The following is a 20936-nucleotide window of genomic DNA, read 5'->3' as shown; positions in this document are numbered from 1 at the left end:
CACCAAGACCACTTTCCATACCTGTTTTGGTACTGTAAATTTAATGAACCCCTGGGGGTTCAAGTGCCATATTTAGTATTAGCAGTGCCTGTATTTCCTATTAGGGCCTAAATAGCTGTGATATGACGTATCTATTATAAGATTTCCTGATCTTTGATCAGAGCAGCACTGCTGGTTGTTTAAACTTTCCCCCTTCTTCAGTTTCCCTTGGTTCGCACTATGGCTTTTTGAAAAAAATGAATTGTTAGAGCACCTGCATTTTGTAAACTTCATCTTGAATGCATTATTTGGTCTTGCTTTTAGTCACTCTGACTTTTCTACTCTATGCTGCTGTTACCAGCAAAGAGTGCTTTCAACTCCTAAGAGCATCTACTGCTTAAATATTGCAAACAGCAATGGAATGTAATACAGTAGTCAAACAACCTGCTGCAGAGAGGGAAAGGCTTATATCATGTCTACCTCTGCTTTAAGCACTTCAGCTATTGGATTTTTAAAAGTGCACTGGAGCGTTTAATGATATTTTATAATTTGAAAAGGGCTGCATAAGAAGATTAGTTGTATGAGCAGGAACAATGTGCTCCTGGGGCCAGGCCTTTTAAGTATTCCCTAGCTCAGGCCTTTCCTGGTTCTCATCAGAAAAAGTTGAATGTGGAAGAGGAGAAGAGAACCAACAAAGCTTTATGAGACTAGGAAGTATTTTGTAGAAAGGCATTAATTCTAATAAAGTGATCCTACAGGCTTGCTAAGAAGAAAAGTTGCAGACACATTCCAAAAGGCAGGGCTCACATTCCTCAGCTGCATAAGCATAATAAAATTGAAGAAGAAGAAGAAGAAGCAGCAGCAGCCACCAAGACTGGGCTCAGGGTGGCTGACACCAGGTATAAGAAGAATTGATTGAAATACAACTTTAAAATCAGATTAAAATACAACATTAAAACATCAAATGCAGCCTCATTTCAGTAGGAACTCAAATCAAAAACTTTTGGGGGGGATGAAAACGTCAAGTCATCACCAAAGCCAACTATCCAGATTTGTCCTACATGGGCCAGAAAAAAGCCAGGGAAGTCCCCAAATAGGAGTTCCATCACAGAAAAAGGAAAAAGGAAAGAGGGGGAAGGGATCAAGTTGATTCCAAACCAAAGGCCAGGTGGAACAACTCTGTCTTACAGGCCCTGCAGAAAGAAATCAGATCCTGCAGGGCCCTGGTCTCATGAGACAGAGTGTTCCACCAGGCCGGAGCCAGTGTTGAAAAGGCCCTGGCTCTAGTTGAGGCTAATCTGACTTCCTGAGGGCCCCGGACCTCTAGGGTGTTAGTATTTATGGACCTTAAGGTAAAGGTAAAGGTACCCCTGCCTGTACGGGCCAGTCGTGTCCGACTCTAGGGTTGTGCGCCCATCTCACTTAAGAGGCCGGGGGCCAGCGCTGTCCAGAGACACTTCCGGGTCACGTGGCCAGCGTGACAAAGCTGCTCTGGTGAGCCGCCACCAGCACAGCACACGGAAAAGCCGTTTACCTTCCCGCTATAAAGCGGTACCTATTTATCTACTTGCACTTAGGGGTGCTTTCGAACTGCTAGGTGGGCAGGAGCTGGGACTGAAAGACGGGAGCTCACCCCGCCGCGGGGACCTTAAGGTCCTCCTTATAACTCTGCAATGTCTTCCATAGTAGATTAAAGAACATATTTCTGACAGGTGGTGAATGTGTGCATTTACCAATATGAACTATGCCACAATAATTAAAAAACAATTAGACATTGTGGTACTGGTAGACCACAAGCTTAACATGAATGAGCCAATGGTGTGATGCAGAAACAAAAAAAGCTAATGCTATTCTAGGCTGCATCAACAGAAGTCTAGTGTCCAGATCAGGAGAAACAATAGTACCACTCTGTTCTGCCTTGGTCAGACCACACATGGAATACTGTGTCCAATTCTGGGCACCACAATCTTAAGAAGGATGTTGACAAGCTGGAACATGTATGGAGGAGGGCAACCAGGTCTACCAGGTCTACCAGGATCAAGGGACTTGGAAACCAAGCCGTAGAGGAACGGTTGAAGGAGCTGGGTATGTTTAGCCTGGAAAAGTGGAGACTGAGAAGAGATGATAGCCATCTTAAAATATCTCAAGGGCTGTAACATTAAAGATGAAGCAAGCTTGTTGTCTTCTGCTCTGGAGGTTAGGACTCAAACCAATGGCTTCAACTTACAGGAAAGGAGATTCCAACTAAACATCCATAAAAACTTTCTGACAATAAGAGCTGTTCAACAGTGGAACGGTCTCCCTCAAGAGATTTTTAAGCAGATATTGGATAGCCATCTGTCATGGATACTTTAGTTGAGATTCCTACATTGCAGGGGGTTGGCCTAGATGACCCTTGGGATCCCTACAATACAATTGTATTATAAAATTAAAACGATATACATATATAAAATCTGCTCAAAGCAGACACATACTTAACAATAGAAACAGCACAACATCAGCCCTTTCATTAAAAGCAGTTTCCAAAAGCCTGCTGGAACAAGAAGGTATTTACCAGCTGGCGGAAGAACAACATGGAGGAGCCGGTCTAGCTTCTCTAGGGAGGGAGTTCCAAAGTATAGGAGCAATCACTGAGAAGGCCCTTTCGTAGTTATAGGGGTCATAACCAGCACTTTGAATTGTGTCCGGGAACAGACTGGAAGCCAATGGAGCTGTTCTATCAAGGGAGTTGTCTGCCCCCTATAACCAGCCCCAGTCAGCAATCTGGCTGCAGCTCTTTGAGCCACTCAAAGTTTCTAAGCACTTTTCAAAGGCAAACCCTCGCAGAGCACATTGCAATAATCCAAATGGGATATAACAAATGTTAGTGTCATTGTGGCCAAATCAGATACCTTGCAGATGGCCAGAACTTCCATTTGTATTACGGTTTTCACTAATGGGGAGACGCAACCTAATTCCACATTCTGTGGAATGTGCAGGGTTTCCAGGGCAGATACTCAGTAGTACATCAGCACATCTTCATAAGAAAGATTCTCCGAAATAAAAATACAAAGAAAAATATTTCCATTTAGTAGGGGGGCTCTGGTACTCACGGGGCGTAGCCAACTTTGTGAAGATGGGAAGCATAATGTCCTCCAGCAACTGTTTCTGCTCCACAAAATCTTGCATAGTAGCCTCTTTTGTGTTTTCAAGCCAATCTGACTTGGCTTGACAGGCCTTCAGAGAAATATTCTGCACAGAGGGGGGAAAGTGAGTGTGTCATATGGGAGACTAGAAAAACTAACCAACCAGTTGTAGCTAATCAGGCACTGGCATCTGCTGCCCAGTAGTAGTTCAGTGGTACCTCAGGTTAAGAACTTAATTCGTTCCAGAGGTCAGTTCTTAACCTGAAACTGTTCTTAACCTGAGGTACCACTTTAGCTAATGGGGCCTTCTGCCGCTGCTGCTGCACGATTTCTGTTCTCATCCTGAAGCAAAGTTCTTAACCCGAGGTACTATTTCTGGGTTAGCGGAGTCTGTAACCTGAAGCATCTGTAACCTGGAGTCTGTAACCTGAAGCAACCCGAAGTACCACTGTACATGTTGCTCGCCTCTGCTTTACTTGCAAAGTTGTAAGTAAGGAAATATTACAAAAACACTCTAGGTCTCCAATGCTCTCTCCAACAATGAAAACCAAAACCTGGGTATCACTGCTACTGGAACATCTCAAAACATGGCGGGCAGCACACAAAAATGCATATTTATGATCCATAATTGTTGTATTTAAATATTGTGCATTCTCCACTATACCTTATCTTCTTTATTAAGCCTTCCCTGAACTTTCTCAGGATCAGTGATTGTTGTCTGGATTTGGAGGATCAAGTTCCGTAAATTCTGCTTGGCTTCTAAAAAAAAAGAGAGAGAGACAGAGAGATTAAAAGCCCTAGGTTTGTATTTCTATACTAAAGCTATAGTCAAAGATAACAATGGCCATTAACTAAGAACCAGTCAGCATCTAAATCCAGACATTTTTATAAAGTACCTATAGGTTATCAATTGCCAGTCTCTTACCATAGTGCTCATATAATGTGAGACGCTGAGGTTTTCTACAATCAAGCAGTATATGAATATGAATGAATGAATGAACAAATGAATGAATAAATAATAAATATTACATAGTGTCAAAGTTTAGCACATTCCCTTTAGTAACAGAAAATTTGAGGACACAACAGCATTCAAGATAAACATATATTTGTTTCATGGTTTTCATGCCAAAAAACAGTCCCTTTTTATAATCCCCCAACTGCCAGCGTCAAAAATATAACCTGGCTATCTTGGCAGGTGATAATGATGCACCACAGGACAGCTATTCTTCCTTTCTCCCACGGACTTCCCTCTGAGTTGGGGCGGGTGACCTTTTCCACTGCGAGGGCCACATGCCCTCAGAGACAACCTTCTGTGAGCTGCATACCAATGAGACATGGCCAGAAGCAAAACTGGGGTGAAGCAACATATGCGACTTTTGCCTTTATAAAACAGGCTACATTCAAGTCTTTTCAAATCTAGAGGTTTCCACATACAGTGGTGCCTCGCAAGACGAAAAGAATCAGTTCCGCGAGTCTTTTCGTTTTGCGGTTTTTTCGTCTTGCGAAGCAAGCCCATTGACGGAGTAGCGCTATTAGCGCTATTGACATTTTAAGGGCTAAAAACGGCTTTTTAAGGCTTGGGGGATTAGCGGTTTTGCTGCTAAAATGCTTTTAGCAGCTTAGCGATTCAGAAAAAGGGGTTTTGGAGCGGAAAACCCCCCCGAAAATTTTCGTCAATTTTCGTCTTGCGAAGCAAGCCCATAGGGAAATTCGTCTTGCGAAGCGCCTCTGCAGACGGAAAACCCTTTCGTCTTGCGGGTTTTCCGTCTTGCGAGGCATTCGTCTTGCGGGGCACCACTGTACTTATCTCTCCATCCAGGCAGGTAAGATGCATTATCACAGTTCAACGCACTCAAGGGGCAAGTGGTGGATTAGGGCTATTGGTGGAGGTGATAATGCCGTTTACCTGCCTGGAGTAGGGCTTTTGGCAAGGGAGGGGTGTGGTCTGGAGAGCGTTCCAAGAGCCAGACAGACAGACCTGGAGGACGGCATTAGGCCTGTGGCCCCAAGGTTCCCCACCCCAACTAGGACTTCAGTTCAATCTGAAACGGGAACTGAATTCCCTTTGGTGAGTTGTGATGTTATTGTATCTCTCCTATACAGTGGTACCTCGGGTTACATACGCTTCAGGTTACATACGCTTCAGGTTACAGACTCCGCTAACCCAGAAATATTACCTCGGGTTAAGAACTTTGCTTCAGAAATCATGCAGCAGCAGCAGCGGCAGAAGGCCCCATTAGCTAAAGTGGTGCTTCAGGTTAAGAACAGTTTCAGGTTAAGAACGGACCTCCGGAACGAATTAAGTTCTTAACCCAAGGTACCACTGTATAAATACATACTTTGTAACCTCTGGCTTCCTATGGAAATGAACGGGCAAGACAAGACACACCAAAGAGAAAATAGGCAAAGGAGGCCTTAGATTATGATCCCTGGACACCCTTCAACTCTCTTCCTTTAAGTACTCCCAGGATGTACAGAGCACTGGAACACACACAGTTACAGCGTGGCCACTTTCAGATGATCATCATTAGCTCAATAAGCCATGATGTGAATGAGTCTTGGCCCCCGCATGCAAGTCCCCCAGTATGCTTCACTCCACTGTCCATGTGCTCCAGTGAAGAAACCAGGAAATCCTCTGTTAATGATGATTTCCTGTTATGTCTGAACTGGGAACCTTTGGTTAATTGCTTTGGACCAAACCAAGATATGCAGCCATGCTTTGAATTCAGCTTCATGTTCCAACTTCCTCAGAAGCCATTAACTCTCACTTGTGATGAGCAAAGTCCTGTTGCTACACGGGGAGCACAAGGGTCATTGGTGTCTTGGTTTACAGCTGAATTCAGCCAGGGTCTCTCTACCATTCACTGTGGAGTCTTAGTTTATATTTGCATAATCTTGAAATTTTAAAGACATTGATAAGAGTAGAATTTAAATAAAGTCGATTTTCTGTAATATTGATTACTAAAACAATCTCATTTTGCTTCAAAACCCAGCACACTAATTATTTAACACTTAACAAAAGTGAAATAAGTCTTTAACCGTGCAGAAAAAATGAACAACTTTTAATAAATTTTCATTCTAGGCCCTGCTTTTTTTGTTATCAGAACTATGAGATGCCTTGTCTAATACTATTTTTAAATGCTTCTATGTTACTGCATTGACTGACTTCCAATATGTTGTGTAACAAAAATCAGCTTGTACAACGGGGAATTCTAGTTTCTCTTCTTCCCCCTACAGCCCCTCAAATGCCCCTATAATTTGCTCTAGAGCAGTGATGGCGAACTTTTAGAGACTGAGGTGCCCAAACTGCAACCCAAAACCCACTTATTTATTGGAAAGTGCCAACATGGCAATTTAACCTGAATACTGAGGTTTTAGTTTAGAAAAAACAACTCATACATTAACATCTTTTGTCGTAAATGAAAAACACAACAACAGAGCTTTCAATGATACAAACAACTTTTTTTTTTGAAAGGTAAAAGTTTGCATTTTGCATGCTTTTGGACAATTAATGTGATTTTTGTTGTTGTACACATGCTGATAATTTGTATAACCTTGCTGAACTCAAGGCGGCTTACTCCCGAGTAGGAACAACAGACTGGTGGGAGGCCCTGGTGCATCAAAAGTCAACACCTGCTCAGCTGCTTGCCAGGGTTACCACAGCTCTAAATGCACCTGAGAGCAGAGCAGGAAGGCGGGTCGGGCGCAACCGAGCTTGATGGTGGGGAGGCGGAGCCAGCTCAGAGGCGGCCGTCAGGTTTGGTTGCGATGGCAGATGGGCTTGATCGGTGACTTGAGTAGCGGTGGTGCAGGCTTTGGACGGAGTGGCAGTTTCCTGGCACAAGCCCTCCCCCCCACCCCCCTGTGCAGCCCCGAGGGTGAAAATGGTGCCCTAGCAGTGCTGGGACCATGCTGGAAGTGGCCAGAAGTCTCCTGCAATGCTGGAGTACCAGTTTCACCTCCTAGCTACGGCCCTGCTTGGGGGGAAGACACGCGTGCCCACAGAGAGGGCTCTGAGTGCCCCCTCTGGCACGCGTGCCATAGGTTCACCACCACTGCTCTCGAGTGTTCCTCAGCCCTGTGGAACAGATTTCCAGGGTGTGCAGAGATTTCCAAGGTGAAGGGAGGAAAGGAAGGAGAAGCTACCTTGCCCAGGCAGGTGCCCACTCTTGCTATGTTGGATCTCATTCAGGAGCAATAAGACTCATCCAAATGACTAGGTAGTATCCCTTCACCTTGCAATTGCATACATCCTCCAGAATTCATAAGTCAACTGTATAATGTAAAGGTACAACAGTAAAGGACCCCTGGACGGTTAAGCCCAGTCAAAGGTGACTATGGGGTGTGGCGCTCATCTTGCTTTTCAGGCCGAGGGAGCTGCTGTTTGTCCACAGACACCTTTCCGGGTCATGTGGTGCAACAGAACACCATGATGAGTGCCAGAGCGCATGGAAACGCCATTTCCCTTCCTGCCACAGCAATACCTACTTATCTACTTTCGTACTTCTAGGTTGGCAGAAGCTGGGACAGAGCAATGGGAGCTCACCCCATCGCACACATTCAAACTGCCGACCTTCCAATCAGCAAGCCCAAGAGGCTCAGACCACAGCGCCACCCATGTCCCCCTGAATTATCTGACAAATATAAAGCAAGCTTTTGAAAATTCCCAGTTTTATAAACTCTCCATACTTTGCACTGAGAAAAGTGCTACTGAGAAAAATCTTGCAATCATAATGACATCATAGAAGCTTTCATATATAAAGATCAGGATCCCCCTTTATGACATCACAGAACCCTTCCCCAGCTGATGGGTTGATTATGTTCCCTGCATTCAAATCTCTCCAGTGCTCAGGCTGAGAGCTTGGTCAGGATGGAAAGATTTATTTGATTTATGTAAATCTTTTTTTTAGACAATGAATATGAACTTAAACAGTTATTTGCTACGATTCCTACACAGGGAACATCAATTAGCAGAAGACATTTCTTGCTGAAAATTTCACAGAATGTTTTCTCAAGGTCCTTGTCAGGTTTCTCTCCTTTGGACAGTCTTATTGTTTCAAGATGTTATTGGCTTTTGTGAACGACCAGCTTGGACAAGAGTCGCTTGGGAAATGACTCCACAGGATCTGGAACTACTGGCAACTAAACAGCAATCTAACTGTTTTCGTGATTCGATGTGTCAAGTATGCCACTGTTTTACTGGCTTGGGACTATCCAAAGAGTCTCGAGAAGTCGTGTATGCTGGTTGTAAAGTAGTATTCCTCATAGTGAGTGGTTTAGCTGTGCACTACCTGTTCATCAAACTGAAACTGAAATTGACACTGGCGAAAGCCACAATGGTAAGATATTCTCAATTAGCACATTGTCTAGCTCCCTAGCTTTAATTTCTGACCTTTAACTCAGATTCCCATTTAATAGAAAAATATATGTAAAAAAGCAAACCACGAGTCTTAATGCTGATCCCCTCCTCCCTCCCAGTCAGAAGTACTTTCTAAGTAACACGTGTCAGGACAAGGTGAGCACGGCCACACTATAAATCTGCTGGTTTTATTTAACATCAATTTCCTCTACAGAACCCTGGAAGTTGTAGTATGAGCTGACAATTCTGTTAGAGATCCTTAGCACTCTCAGAACTGTGATTTTGCTAATTCTTTGCAAGGACAAAACCATGTATAGTCTGGTGTGTAGATATGCCCAATGTGTACTTTGTACACAAAAAACTAAATTTTGAACAACTGAACCACCTGGGACTCTAACTACAGTGAACTGGCTAAATATGTGCCTAACTTATACTTTTACCTACTTATACCTACCTATATGTTAAAGAATCAAATGATATCGCTATCTAATAAGCTCAGCTTTCACAGAACAGCAGATAGAAGACCAATGAGCATACAGTGGTACCTCGGGTTACATACACTTCAGGTTACATACGCTTTAGGTTACAGACTCTGCTAGCCCAGAAATATTACTTCAGGTTAAGAACTTTGCTTCAGGATAAGAACAGAAATCATGCTCCGGAAGTGGGAGGCCCCATTAGCTAAAGTGGTGCTTCAGGTTAAGAACAGTTTCAGGTTAAGAACGGACCTCCGGAACAAATTAAGTACGTAACCGTACTATCATAAAGCCAAAGGGAAGGAGTAGGAGATGTTGTTTTTTATGCCACAGGGTCAAATCCAGGACAGCAATCTAAGACCAGGAGAACAGGGATTTCAGACATCAAATTCCTCTTAAAAGGCATAATAGCAGGGTCAGTGAAAGAGATGGCAACACTATTTAACTTGTAAATTGCTTTTGATGCAAAGTATTACTTCCTGTTTTTTTCATTTTTCTCAGCCCTGTAAGACAATTGTCCAAGCACCTGCATTTCCAGTTGCTGCCAAAGGGAATGATGAATACACCCACAACATGGACAAAATGCTCTACAGGCTGGTGGCCAACACCTCCAAGATGATGAAATACATGAAGCATGTTGCTCACCGTTACAAGAAAGAAGTCAAATATCGCAAATTAAGCAAAAAGAGCAAAGCAGATGAATTTGATGAAGACGAACAGTTCTTCCCAATTTGTCCCCACAACCACAGCTCCAGTGGAGACACATAATGCATGAAACCTAAAACCCAGGTTCTTCCCTGCTATGTTCAGCTCTTCCTTTCACAATCTTTCCAATCATACTCTTAAGTCAACAGGGTAGCACAATAAATGACAAAAATCTCAACATGCTTGATCAACCTTTTTGAGAAGAATTTAATGAAGAATCTTGTGGATGATTGAGGTGAAAGAGGCCCAAATGAAAGGCTATTAAACATTTATTTTAAAAGAAATCTAGCCAAAAATTAAAGCCTGTATCTGATATGCTGTGGTTCTTCCATATGATCCTGCTGTATTAAGCTACTTCAATTTTGCACAGTTAGGATAAACAATACTACATTTGTCTGTCAGAAGATTCCTTTTTCACTGGTAACAAAAATACTATGTTAGCAATTAAATACCAGCCCACCTCAATATATTTCACAGCTAGCCTTACCACTAAGGTAGCATTTCTATGGCTGCAGCAAACAAAAAGGATTTCCCTTCCATTGCTATCCTGATATAGCCTCTGCTCAGGAATGATGGGCAAAAAGGGTCATAATGCATGAAACCTAAAAAGCAGGCAAACAGGCAGGTGACTCCAAGGAAAGTAGAGCGTGTACAAGAGATGCAATGGCAGAGACTCAAGTTTACGTGAGCTTGAACTCACCTGACAGAACAGTGTAAGACATCAGGGCATGAAAAGATCCCTCAGCAACCAAGCAAAACCTGGTCTGATATACTTGATTTCCTCTTCAAAGTCCCTCCCTTTCCCTTGGAACAGCTGTGCCTGCCACCCATTGCATGGTCAGTCAGCAATAACACTTTGTGCAGCCCTTGTTGAGGAACATCTCTTCCCTTTAGTCACTGAGGCAGCCATGCACACTCCCTACAGAAATGATATAGAAGAGTACTCATCGTTGCAGTGTGTGTGTATGCCATCCCAATCCACACAAACTCTTCCTGGGAAGCCAACGCAACACAGAACACAAACCAAATCAAATACAGTAAATGCAATCAAATGTATCCCACAAACACCATGTAGAACATCATCCTGACTCAGCTAAGAACGAAACATGGAATCCTCACCAGTGAATGTGCCTTGCTGTGTTCCCCTCACTGTTAAATGTGTGGACCACAGCTGGTTTTCAACTCAATTTAACTATTTAGTTTTGAGGTATCCCCTGTTCAGTCATGTCTTCAGGCAGGCAAGATACATACTGTAGTATAATTAACAATATAGCTTCATGACCTCATCACAATGGAGCAAGTTCTTGATCTTCTTGACCTTTCTCCCGTTCTCAGAGGCGTACCTAGGCTCCCTTGTACCCTTTGCAAGGAGCTGTATCGGTGCCTGCAAAGCTGGGAGAAACTGTGGAAGCCAACAACCAAATTGACTATGGGGTGAGCGAAACGGAGCTCCTGGCCTAGGAAGTGTTGTCTTACTGAATTCAAAAGAGACTTACTTCTGAGCAGTCATATATAGGGTCGCACTTTTAGGGGCTCAACTCTACCTATACCAAAGTCTGCCCCACAAGTTGGAGGGCTGTAGCTCAGTGCTAAGACAGTTGTGTTGCAAGTAGAAGGCCCCAGGTTTAATCCCCAATGGCAAACCCCTGAGAGCAGCTGCCAGTCAGTGTAGATGACAATGAACTAGATGGAGGGATGACCAAACCAGCTTTAAGGCAGTTCCCTATGCTTCCTAAATTATTTGGGGGTGGCATCCACAGATGACTGAGTCTCTTATCTTTCCACTTTTAAACACACACACACACACACACAGCAGAGGCAGATTTAGGGAAGCACAACCAGTTTGCCTGCACTGGGTGCTGAGCTGAGAGGGCACATAGTGGACGCTGCAACAACGACAAGCAGCAGAAGGCAAGAGGTGGAAGGGCACCAAATATTGGCATTGCAAAGGGCACTGCTTTAAGCCAAATCTGGCCACTGCACACCGGGGGGGGGGGGGGGGGAGAGAACACACTTCTGGTTGGAGTGAACCAGTCGGAGGAGCTTCTCAGTAGTGGTGCCTGCCCTGTAGAACATCCTCCCATCAGATGTCAAGGAGATGAGTAACACTATAACCTTTAGAAAACACCTAAAGGCAGCTCTGTATAGGGAAGCTTTTTAAGGTTTAATATTTTGTTATATACGTTGGAAGCAGCCCAGAATGGCTGGGTCACAAATAATAAAGTATTATCATTGGTCTGTCCATCTCTACTAGGGGCAAAGAGCAACCCGGCTTTCCCACCTCCCTCACGGCTCCATCACCCTCTCACTTCAGCAGGGCAAGTTCCTCAGATTTCCTTCTTTCGCCTCTTCCTCCTCGCCTCATGCTGGTGCTACTGTAATGTGTTGGGGGCCACTATTACTGCAAAGAGGGCCATGCTGAAGACAAATGCCTGCTCCTCCTGCTGCCTGAGGCAGGGAGCTGATGAGAGCGATGATCCATAGGGAAGCCTTGGCTGTGGCTCCAGCCTCTGGCCAAGTTGGGCACAGCTAAAGCTGGAAGGCGAAAAGGTGGATTCACAGGCCCTTTCTGCCTGTGCACACACTCACCTGTGGCACGATTTTCACTCCCCACTGGGATTGCAGCCTTGGTGGGTGCCACTTCACCAGTGTCTAGGTATGCCCATTCTACAATGGATAGCCATCGCTGGACTAGACAGGCCTTTGGTCTGAATCACTAGGACTCACACTTACATTCCATTGTAAACTATACACTGGCCTGTGTAGTACTCTGAACGTTCAGCCAGGAGAACATGATCCTTGGGGTTTCTAAAAACATTCAGTCACCCACCCCGCTGTCTGATTCCAAATAAAGAAAGCTTTTTTTAAGGAACTAGGTTGGTATTACAGATAGTTTTAAGCAAAGTAAATTGTTTTAGCATTCAAGTCAAACATTGGCAGGAACTGAGTAGGAGGAAGGGTAGGGGAATATTTGTTTGGCATTAAAATGTAAAATATATTTAAAATCGATAATATTTTTAAAAAGTGTTATGTGACTGTTCACATTTTAAAATACACATACAGTCATACCTTGGTTCTCGAACAGAATGCGTCCGTTCAACTCCTGGAACCGTTCAAAAACCATAATAAATATTGATGTTTATCTTTCTTCACCCTTGTTTCTTCTTCTTCTTCTCCTTCTCCATCATTCATTAATTAAATTTGTATACTGCCCTATACCTGTAGGCCTCATGCAAATCTTCCCTGGTGAGGTAGGAGGTGCCATTTTGGATCCAAGACATTTTGGCATCTGAGGTGGACCCATAAAGTGCAGCTCAAGTGGCTAGTTTTCATTCATATGTCAGAGATAGCCATCTGACCTGCACTATGCAAGTATACTCATAGAAATTACAGGGAAGGGGAAGAGGTGGAGACCCCTCCCTTCTAATGAACCCCAGCACAGAATAACATAAAAATAAGAAATTAAATGCATTGGAAAAGCTCAGACTGTTGCACTACTAATAGGCACGCCCCTAGTGTCCAGTGGTGTGCAGTCATTGGACTAGGGAGACTAGGCTAATCCCCTAAATGTTTCCCTAGTGCCTGCTTCCCAAAGCCCGGGAAGTTTCTGACTGGTTTAGGAAGAGAGGCGCAATGCTCTGATGGGCGCAATGTTCTTGCCCTCCTGCCACCTTCCCAAAGTCTGCCTAGCTTTAGGAAGGAGGCAGCCGAGCTCCAGCATCCTGTCAGAGGCCTGGTGCCTCCTTCCCAAAGCCCAGGAAGCTTCTGTCCAGCTTAGGGAAGGAGGCATGATGCTCACGGGCATGACACCAGCCCCCTCCCCCCAATTGCCCTTGCAAGCTGGTGCCTCTGGCCCTAACTGTTCCCCTATGAAAAAGTTCATCACACGCCACTGCTAGTGTCCATTACAGCACCGCTGCAGGACACTTCCCCCTCTGCAACCAGCCATGGTGGGAGCCAATGGAAGGATGGCAACAGCAAGACATTGCCACCCAAGTGCCTTCGAAACAATACAAATGCCACAGTACTCTCAGAAAGACACAGAAACACCTCGGGCACCCACACTTTTAACCAACAAAGACTGTCCAGACTGCCAACATTTTGGCATAGGACTGTGTCTTGGAAATGGGTGCTTGTTACAACAACATCAGATATATGGTGTAATGTGCTTAAATGCTGCTGCACCATGAAACCTCTCCCATGCATAACAGCACCAGACTAGCTATGCCCTGATAAAGACCATGGAGCTTTTTATATACAGCTTTCTTGCTTTTAGGATAACTAGCTTCCTAGAGAAAAAATCAGTTTAGTGTCTCATCTTCTGACTTTTCTTTTTCTTTGAAAATCAGCAATTAAAGTGTTTCACAGCATACAGTTAAGCATTATCACGTACTAATATCTGAAGATGAAGTTGCTATGAAAGGCATAGGAACAGAGGTCAGTTAAAAAGTTGGACACAGTAACTTGCACTGTGTTAGCACTCGGTTTCAGAAGCGCCTGCTGATCATGGTACATTCAAGGCTGGTCACGAGGCCATGATAATCCCTCAGTTCAAGTGCATTTGACTTGCATGATTTCAACCAAACATGGCTTGAAGGTGGGATGGATGGCTGAAATTGTACAAGTCAAGGCAGAGAGCTTAAAAGCTATTTTCATGCTGGGTCCAATTAGGGCTGCCCAACACATAAAGAGCTTTTATGTTCTTCACCTTGTGCATGCCTGTGCAGCATGCTGGCTCCGGAAGGTTCTTTTTTTTTTTTTTTTAAGGTAAAGGAACCCCTGACTATTAGGTCCAGTCGTGGCCAACTCTGGGGTTGCGACGCTCATCTCGCTTTATTGGCCAAGGGAGCCGGCGTACAGCTTCCAGGTCATGTGGCCAGCATGACTAAGCCGCTTCTGGCGAACCAGAGCAGTGCACGGAAACAGCGTTTACCTTCCCACCGGAGCGGTACCTATTTATCTATTTGCACTTTGACGTAATTTCAAACTGCTAGGTTGGCAGGAGCAGGGACCGAGCAACAGCAGCTTGCAGGGATTCGAACCGCCGTTGCAGGGATTCGAACCGCCAACCTTCTGATCGGCAAGTCCTAGGCTCTGTGTTTTAACCCAACAGCGCCACCCGCGTCCCGCTCTGGAAGGTTCTGGGGTACTCCTGCAAGATCTTGCGGGACAATCTGAGTTCCTGTAAGATCTTGCACAAGCACCACTAGCCTTCTAAAGTTGCTTGCTGGGCAAGGCCTGAGGCAGTTTTAAGGTAGTGTGACTGGTTTGGTTGCACTGGTCACCGCAATGCAAGGGCCACCATAACAATGCTGTCCACCACTGGCAAGGTGCACTCAGCTGACTGGCTCTGGTGATACTGGGGGTGCTCTTTCTCTCCCCTTCACTCATTAGCTGCGGAGCAGTTCCAAGGATTTGATTATACACAATTTTTGCTTATATGTGCAATTTTTGGAACCAAACCCCTGCGTACGATGAGGGATTACTGTAAACCACTATGAGACTGTGTGCAAGAATGACACTGTTTTCTTTGGTTACAACTGCTGATATTTGACAGCAAATTTTATTTGTTTAAGTGTCTTTTATGCAATTCTTCAAATAAAAGGTGATGAGCCTGTAGTGAGAAGAAGCATAACAGAATGCATTGTTAGGACCTGCCTTTCTAGGCTCACTGTGAATTTTTGCAGAACTGATATCACTGAAGCTCTAGGAAGATCACTAGGTGGCAGTTGGGCACCAAACCAGACAGAGTAGTTGAAAAGTGGGCTTCCAGTACAAGACTGAGAGCATTGTTGTATGGATGGGGATCTAAGCTTGGAGATCAGGATGCCACCCAATCTTGGTGACTGAGATCAGAGGCAAAGCTAAATTTCTCTGACCAAAATCCAGCACTGAATCAGTCCAAAAGATCTTCATGCAGTTCAAATCATATTCATTTACACCTGTCTAGAATTATGGTCTTATCATGAGTAAGATCAGATCCACATCTCAAAGAAGCTTAGGTGTTACCGCTCTTACCTGCCCAATCCAAGAATGCAACACATTCTGTCTGCTCATATCGGCAGGCAATATCTCTAGCCTTTTCACCCCGGGAGGTGGTTGCATAAATGTCAGCTTCCAGTTCTATAAGAGTTTTCAAAGTCTCTAGTTGGCCCCAGGCTGCAGCACAGTGGAGGAGTGTATAACCTGAGAGAGTGAGCCAAATTAGAATGTGTAGTTGTATATAGAATACCCATTTATAACATTCTCTCTCTCTCTCTCTCTCTCTCTTCATTCACAAAACAACAAAACATATCCAGCTACTTGGAAATCTATATTTTAACCAGAATGTACCTTTAGCATCTCAATCTTAAGATTCAAACCATTCATTTATTATTATTTTTAAAAGCAGGTTATCAGCATTCATTTACAAACAGACAAGCAACTAATATCTACTTAAGGTTCTGGTACAAAAGGGATTTTGTGCTCAAAATACAATGTATGTTATACATCCTTTTTTTAATTGTAGTCTGTTCTAAGTGATCTCTTCAAAAATGTTTCCCATTGTCCTGTCAATAATATTATAGATTTTAAAAGAAAACCCAACTTTTCCCTGCTAAACAGATGGTGCAAATTTTGTAAATAATAAATATAGGTACATCTGTCCAATGCATTCCAGGTGAAAACTGTTATGTTCTGATAATGCTTTATAGGGCATTTTAAGGAAAAACAGACTTGTTATGAACTGCTTGCATGGTGTTCTGCAGAGACGAAGGATCACCCTCAGACAACCAGGTAGAGAGGGCTTTTTTCCCCAACTACAGAGAAAAAAGTATGAGCAGGCAAACTAGTAAAAAAATTGTGGAGTACATTTTTTGCATAACTGGTCAGTTATGTACCTCGGGCCGTCTTATCCTTCAGATCAACCCCATATCTTGCCAGTGTCCGGATAACGTCGCTCTGCCCAGCCATACAGGTAGCATACAGCAGGCCTCTGCCCACAATATCCTTTTCCATTAAAAGCCGATTGGCTTTTTCATGATCAGGATCTTCCAGGTCCTCAAAAATCTGTTGTACTCCCTCTGTGTCACCAGTTAGACAAGCTCTCAGGAGAGGATTGAAAGTTGCTGGTTCCTCTTGGGGCCCCAAGTTCTCATGCTCACTTTTATTTGCCGAGTCTACTATCTCCTCTCTTGATTCCATTTTCCTGGAATAAGCCTGAAAAGGAACAAAATGGAACCTATTTTTTGTCTGCAGGAAATTCATACTATTTGGTCAAGGACAAATCAAAAGGTTGTTAGGTATCCTTTCTTTTTGACTAGGGGATGTTGGAAGAAAGATAATAAGAAAGAAATCCATCCTAACAGCTATCAGCTCACCCACCCAGGATCACATTTTTACCTTTCCTCATTCTAGTCATACATTTTCCATCCAGATTTGTGGCTGAAAACTAATATGCTTCCCATCTCTCATGTCCACTACTAGGTGGACTGGGAGTAAGAAAGAATGCAGAAAAACTACTTCTGAAAAACCTTGTATCGCCAGAATTACTACTACACTCACAGTGTGAATCTGTGCGTGTTTATCCAGAAGAAAGTCCCACTGAGTTCAGTTAGTGCACATAGGATTACAAAGTTCCAACATAACTTTCTCAAAATGTGACCCACGAATATTTGATTATACTACATGGCATAACAACATGTGTTTGAAGAAGTCAGATAAAAAGGGAAGATACCAAAATATTATCTCCTGTTGCTCATAAACAATTGGGTGGAACTTATCCAATATGAACACCTGATGTTCTTTGTATACCACAAAATCTGTAAAAAGTTTCAAAATATAATCCTTTTGCCATAGTATTTTATCTCCTTTCTGGTTTGGTTCAAAGATACTGTTAGATGTCACTGTTAGATGTATGGAAGTGAGAGCTGGACCATAAAGAAGGCTGGTCGCCGAAGAATTGATGTTTTTGAACTATGGTGCTGGAGGAGACTCTTGAGAGTCCCATGGACTGCAAGAAGATCAAACACATCCATTCTGAAGGAAATCAGCCCTGAGTGCTCACTGGAAGGACAGATCCTGAAGCTGAGGCTGCAATACTTTGGCCACCTCATGTGAAGAGAAGACTCCCTGGAAAAGACCCTGATGTTGGGAAAGATGGAGGGCACAAGGAGAAGGGGACGACAGAGGACGAGATGATTGGACAGTGTTCTTGAAGCTACCAGCATGAGTTTGACCAAACTGCGGGAGGCAGTGGAAGACAGGAGTGCCTGGTGTGCTCTGGTCCACAGGGTCACGAAGAGTTGGACACGACTAAACAACAACAACAACAATATGTCACTCCTATCTCCCTGAGCTGTGCAAGATTCCAGGGGATGCATGTGCGCCATACCCAGGGCCTGTTTTTCCTTTTTGGGGTTTTCCCTAAGAAATGAAGTACATGTATTTGTCAGTCTCATTCAAGGTGTACCAAATCTATTTGGTTGTTGTTGTTGTTTTGGTATTTGTATCTCTCTTGTGCAGCCTTCTCCCAACCTTGGCACCTTCCAAAACCCTGATCAGCCTCAGCCAGTGTGACCTGGAATCACCTGGAATGATGGGATTTGGGGTACAAAACATCTGGGAGCACCAAGCTGGAAATGGCTACTCCTGTGTTCTGCTAAGATTGCCAAGTGCCAACCTCTCCATGAAGCCTTTGACATCTTCCCCACTGTGAGGAAGTCTAACTGAAATGAAGTCTTCTCCCATTTTATCCATGCCTTGTGCCCATATCTTGACAATGAGTCCCTTTTGAGGCAGAGGCCTGTCCCTTTGTTTGTTCTTTGTAAATGTGCCAATGGGTATGTGGCTGATGCTAAATAAATAAACAAAAATAAAATAAAATATAACCACCAAATAACTTTTGGACACTCAGATTATCCTGCCTGCCTGATAGCAAAACCACAGGGTTTGTAATAATAATAATAATAATAATTTATTGTTTATACCCCGCCCATCTGGCTGGGTTTCCCCAGCCACTCTGGGCGGCTTCCAAAAGAATATTAAAATACTGTGATACATCAAACATTAAAAGCTTCCCTAAACAGGGCTGCCTTCAGATGTCTTCTAAAAGTCTGGTAGTTGTTGTTCTCTTTGACATCTGGTGGGAGGGCGTTCCACAGGGAGGGCGCCACTACCGAGAAGGCCCTCTGCCTGGTTCCCTGTAACTTGGCTTCTCGCAGTGAGGGAACCGCCAGAAGGCTCTCGGTGCTGGACCTCAGTGTCCGGGTAGAGCGATGGGGGTGGAGACGCTCCTTCAGGTATACTGGACCGAGGCCGTTTAGGGCTTTAAAGGTCAGCACCAACACTTTGAATTGTGCTCGGAAACGTACTGGGAGCCAATGTAGGTCTTTCAAGACCGGTGTTATATGGTCTCGGCGGCTGCTCCCAGTCACCAGTCTGGCCGCTGTATTCTGGATTAGTTGTAGTTTCCGGGTCACCTTCAAAGGTAGCCCCACGTAGAGCGCATTGCAGTAGTCCAAGCGGGAGATAACCAGAGCATGCACCACTCTGCCAAGGCAGTCCGTGGGCAGATAGGGTCTCAGCCTACGTACCAGATGGAGCTGGTACACAGCTGCCCTGGACACGGATTTAACCTGTGCCTCCATGGACAGCTGTGAGTCCAAAATGACTCCCAGGCTGCACACCTGGTCCTTCAGGGGCACAGTTACCCCATTCAGGACCAGGGAATCCTCCACACCTGCCCGCCTCCTATCCCCCAGAAACAGTACTTCTGTCTTGTCAGGATTCAATCTCAATCTGTTTGCCGCCATCCATCCTCCAACCACCTCCAGACACTCACACAGGACCGTCACCGCCTTCACTGGTTCTGATTTGAAAGAGAGGTAGAGCTGGGTATCATCCGCATACTGATGAACACCCAGCCCAAACCTCCTGATGATCTCTCCCAGCGGCTGCATATAGATGTTAAAAAGCATGGGGGAGAGGACAGAACCCTGAGGCACCCCACAAGTGAGAGCCCAGGGGTCTGAACACTCATCCCCCACCACAACTTTCTGAACACGGCCCAGGAGGAAGGAGCGGAACCACTGTATGACAGTACCCCCAGCTCCCAGTCCCTCAAGACGGTCCAGAAGGATGTTATGGTCGATGGTATCAAACGCCGCTGAGAGATCCAGCAGAACTAGGAAACAGCTCTCACCTTTGTCCCTAGCCCGCCGGAGATCATCAACCAGTGCGACCAAGGCAGTTTCAGTCCCGTGATGAGGCCTGAATCCCGACTGGAAGGGATCCAAATGGTCCGCTTCTTCCATGCGTGCCTGGAGTTGTTCAGCCACCACTCGCTCAATCACCTTGGCCAAGAATGGAAGATTTGAGACTGGGCGATAGTTGGTAAAGATGGTTTTTTAAGAAGCGGTTTAATAACCGCCTCTTTCAGCGGGTCTGGGAAGACTCCCTCACGGAGGGAAGCATTCACCACCCCACGAAGCCCATCGCCCAGCCCTTCCCAGCTAGCTTTTATAAGCCAGGATGGGCAAGGATCAAGGAGACAGGTGGTTGGTTTCACTCGTCCAAGCAGCCTGTCCACATCCTCGGAGGTAACAGATTGGAATTGATCCCATGCAATTTGACTAGACAGGACTCTAGCACTCTCCCGCCCCGGCCCTGCTCCCACGGTGGCATTGACCTCTTCCCGAATCTGAGCGACTTTATCTGCAAAAAACTTTGCAAAATCATTGCAGGAGATCATGTGGCCCGTACTGGCCCCCGATGTAGCAGGTGGTTCCGCTAGATTGCGGACCACCTGAAAAAGTCTCCTGCTGCTGTTTTCTGCAGATGCAATAGAGGCGGTGAAGAAAGTCTTCTTCGCCGTCGCTACTGCCACTTGGTAGGCTCGACATTGAGCTCTAACCTGTGTCCGGTCAGCTTCAGAATGGGTCCTCCGCCACCGGCGCTCTAGCTGTCTCAACGATTGTTTCATTGCCCTCAGATCCGTGGAAAACCACGGGGCTGTCCGGGCTCCATGCAATCGGAGAGGACACTTCGGAGCCAAACAGTCAATAGCCCTGGTTAACTGTATTCAAGCAACTTTTAATTATTATTATTTCATAAAATTTATACCCCGCTTGATTGTGAAAAACATAAAGAGATAAAACAATAATTTTGAGGAAAAGTTCACAACCATACTTTTGAGTATTTTAACTTTTGTATGTTTTAAGAGATTAAAATCACCCCAACTTTCTAAGCATGTAGGCAGGCAGGCCTGAACAAGAGTGTTTTTAGCATTCTTTTACTCAGAACAGAGCCATTAAC

General features: G+C 44.7%; 2 protein-coding genes across 7 annotated transcripts in view; one reads left to right on the top strand and one right to left on the bottom strand.

The window, feature by feature from the left end:
* The window catches only part of ANKRD45 (ankyrin repeat domain 45), a 29171-nt gene that overhangs the window by 7979 nt on the left and 256 nt on the right, over positions 1–20936 (bottom strand). For 3 of the 6 annotated variants that reach the window (XM_083446377.1, XM_083446375.1, XM_083446376.1), the window contains exons 2-5: positions 16523–16841; positions 15663–15830; positions 3769–3863; positions 3072–3210 (exon numbers count right to left, since the gene is read on the bottom strand). In XM_083446377.1, the coding sequence (XP_083302503.1) occupies positions 3072–3210; positions 3769–3863; positions 15663–15830; positions 16523–16841 (721 nt within the window). Of the gene's footprint in view, positions 1–3071; positions 3211–3768; positions 3864–15662; positions 15831–16522; positions 16842–17024; positions 17048–17186; positions 17423–18303; positions 18554–20936 lie in introns of those variants that run through there. The other 3 variants (XM_083446380.1, XM_083446378.1, XM_083446379.1) reach the window with 3 other exon arrangements.
* Positions 7930–9822, top strand: TEX50 (testis expressed 50). Its single transcript, XM_083446389.1, has 2 exons — positions 7930–8443; positions 9441–9822. Exons 1-2 carry the CDS (start codon positions 8108–8110, stop codon positions 9705–9707), a joined length of 603 nt encoding a protein of 200 aa, XP_083302515.1. The 5' UTR covers positions 7930–8107; the 3' UTR covers positions 9708–9822.

Source organism: Podarcis tiliguerta (assembly GCF_965153285.1).
Source record: "Podarcis tiliguerta genome assembly, chromosome: 6".
NCBI lineage: Eukaryota > Metazoa > Chordata > Lepidosauria > Squamata > Lacertidae > Podarcis > Podarcis tiliguerta.
The sequence above is the reverse complement of the archived record's forward strand: the minus strand, read 5'-3'. Positions and strand labels throughout refer to the sequence as shown.

Bases quoted from the DNA above. Each gene is read 5' to 3' on its own strand.
- TEX50 (XM_083446389.1), top strand. From the start codon at position 8,108: ATGTTTTCTCAAGGTCCTTGTCAGGTTTCTCTCCTTTGGACAGTCTTA. The intron at 8,444-9,440 runs GTAAGATATTCT...CATTTTTCTCAG, and splicing joins CACTGGCGAAAGCCACAATG to CCCTGTAAGACAATTGTCCA.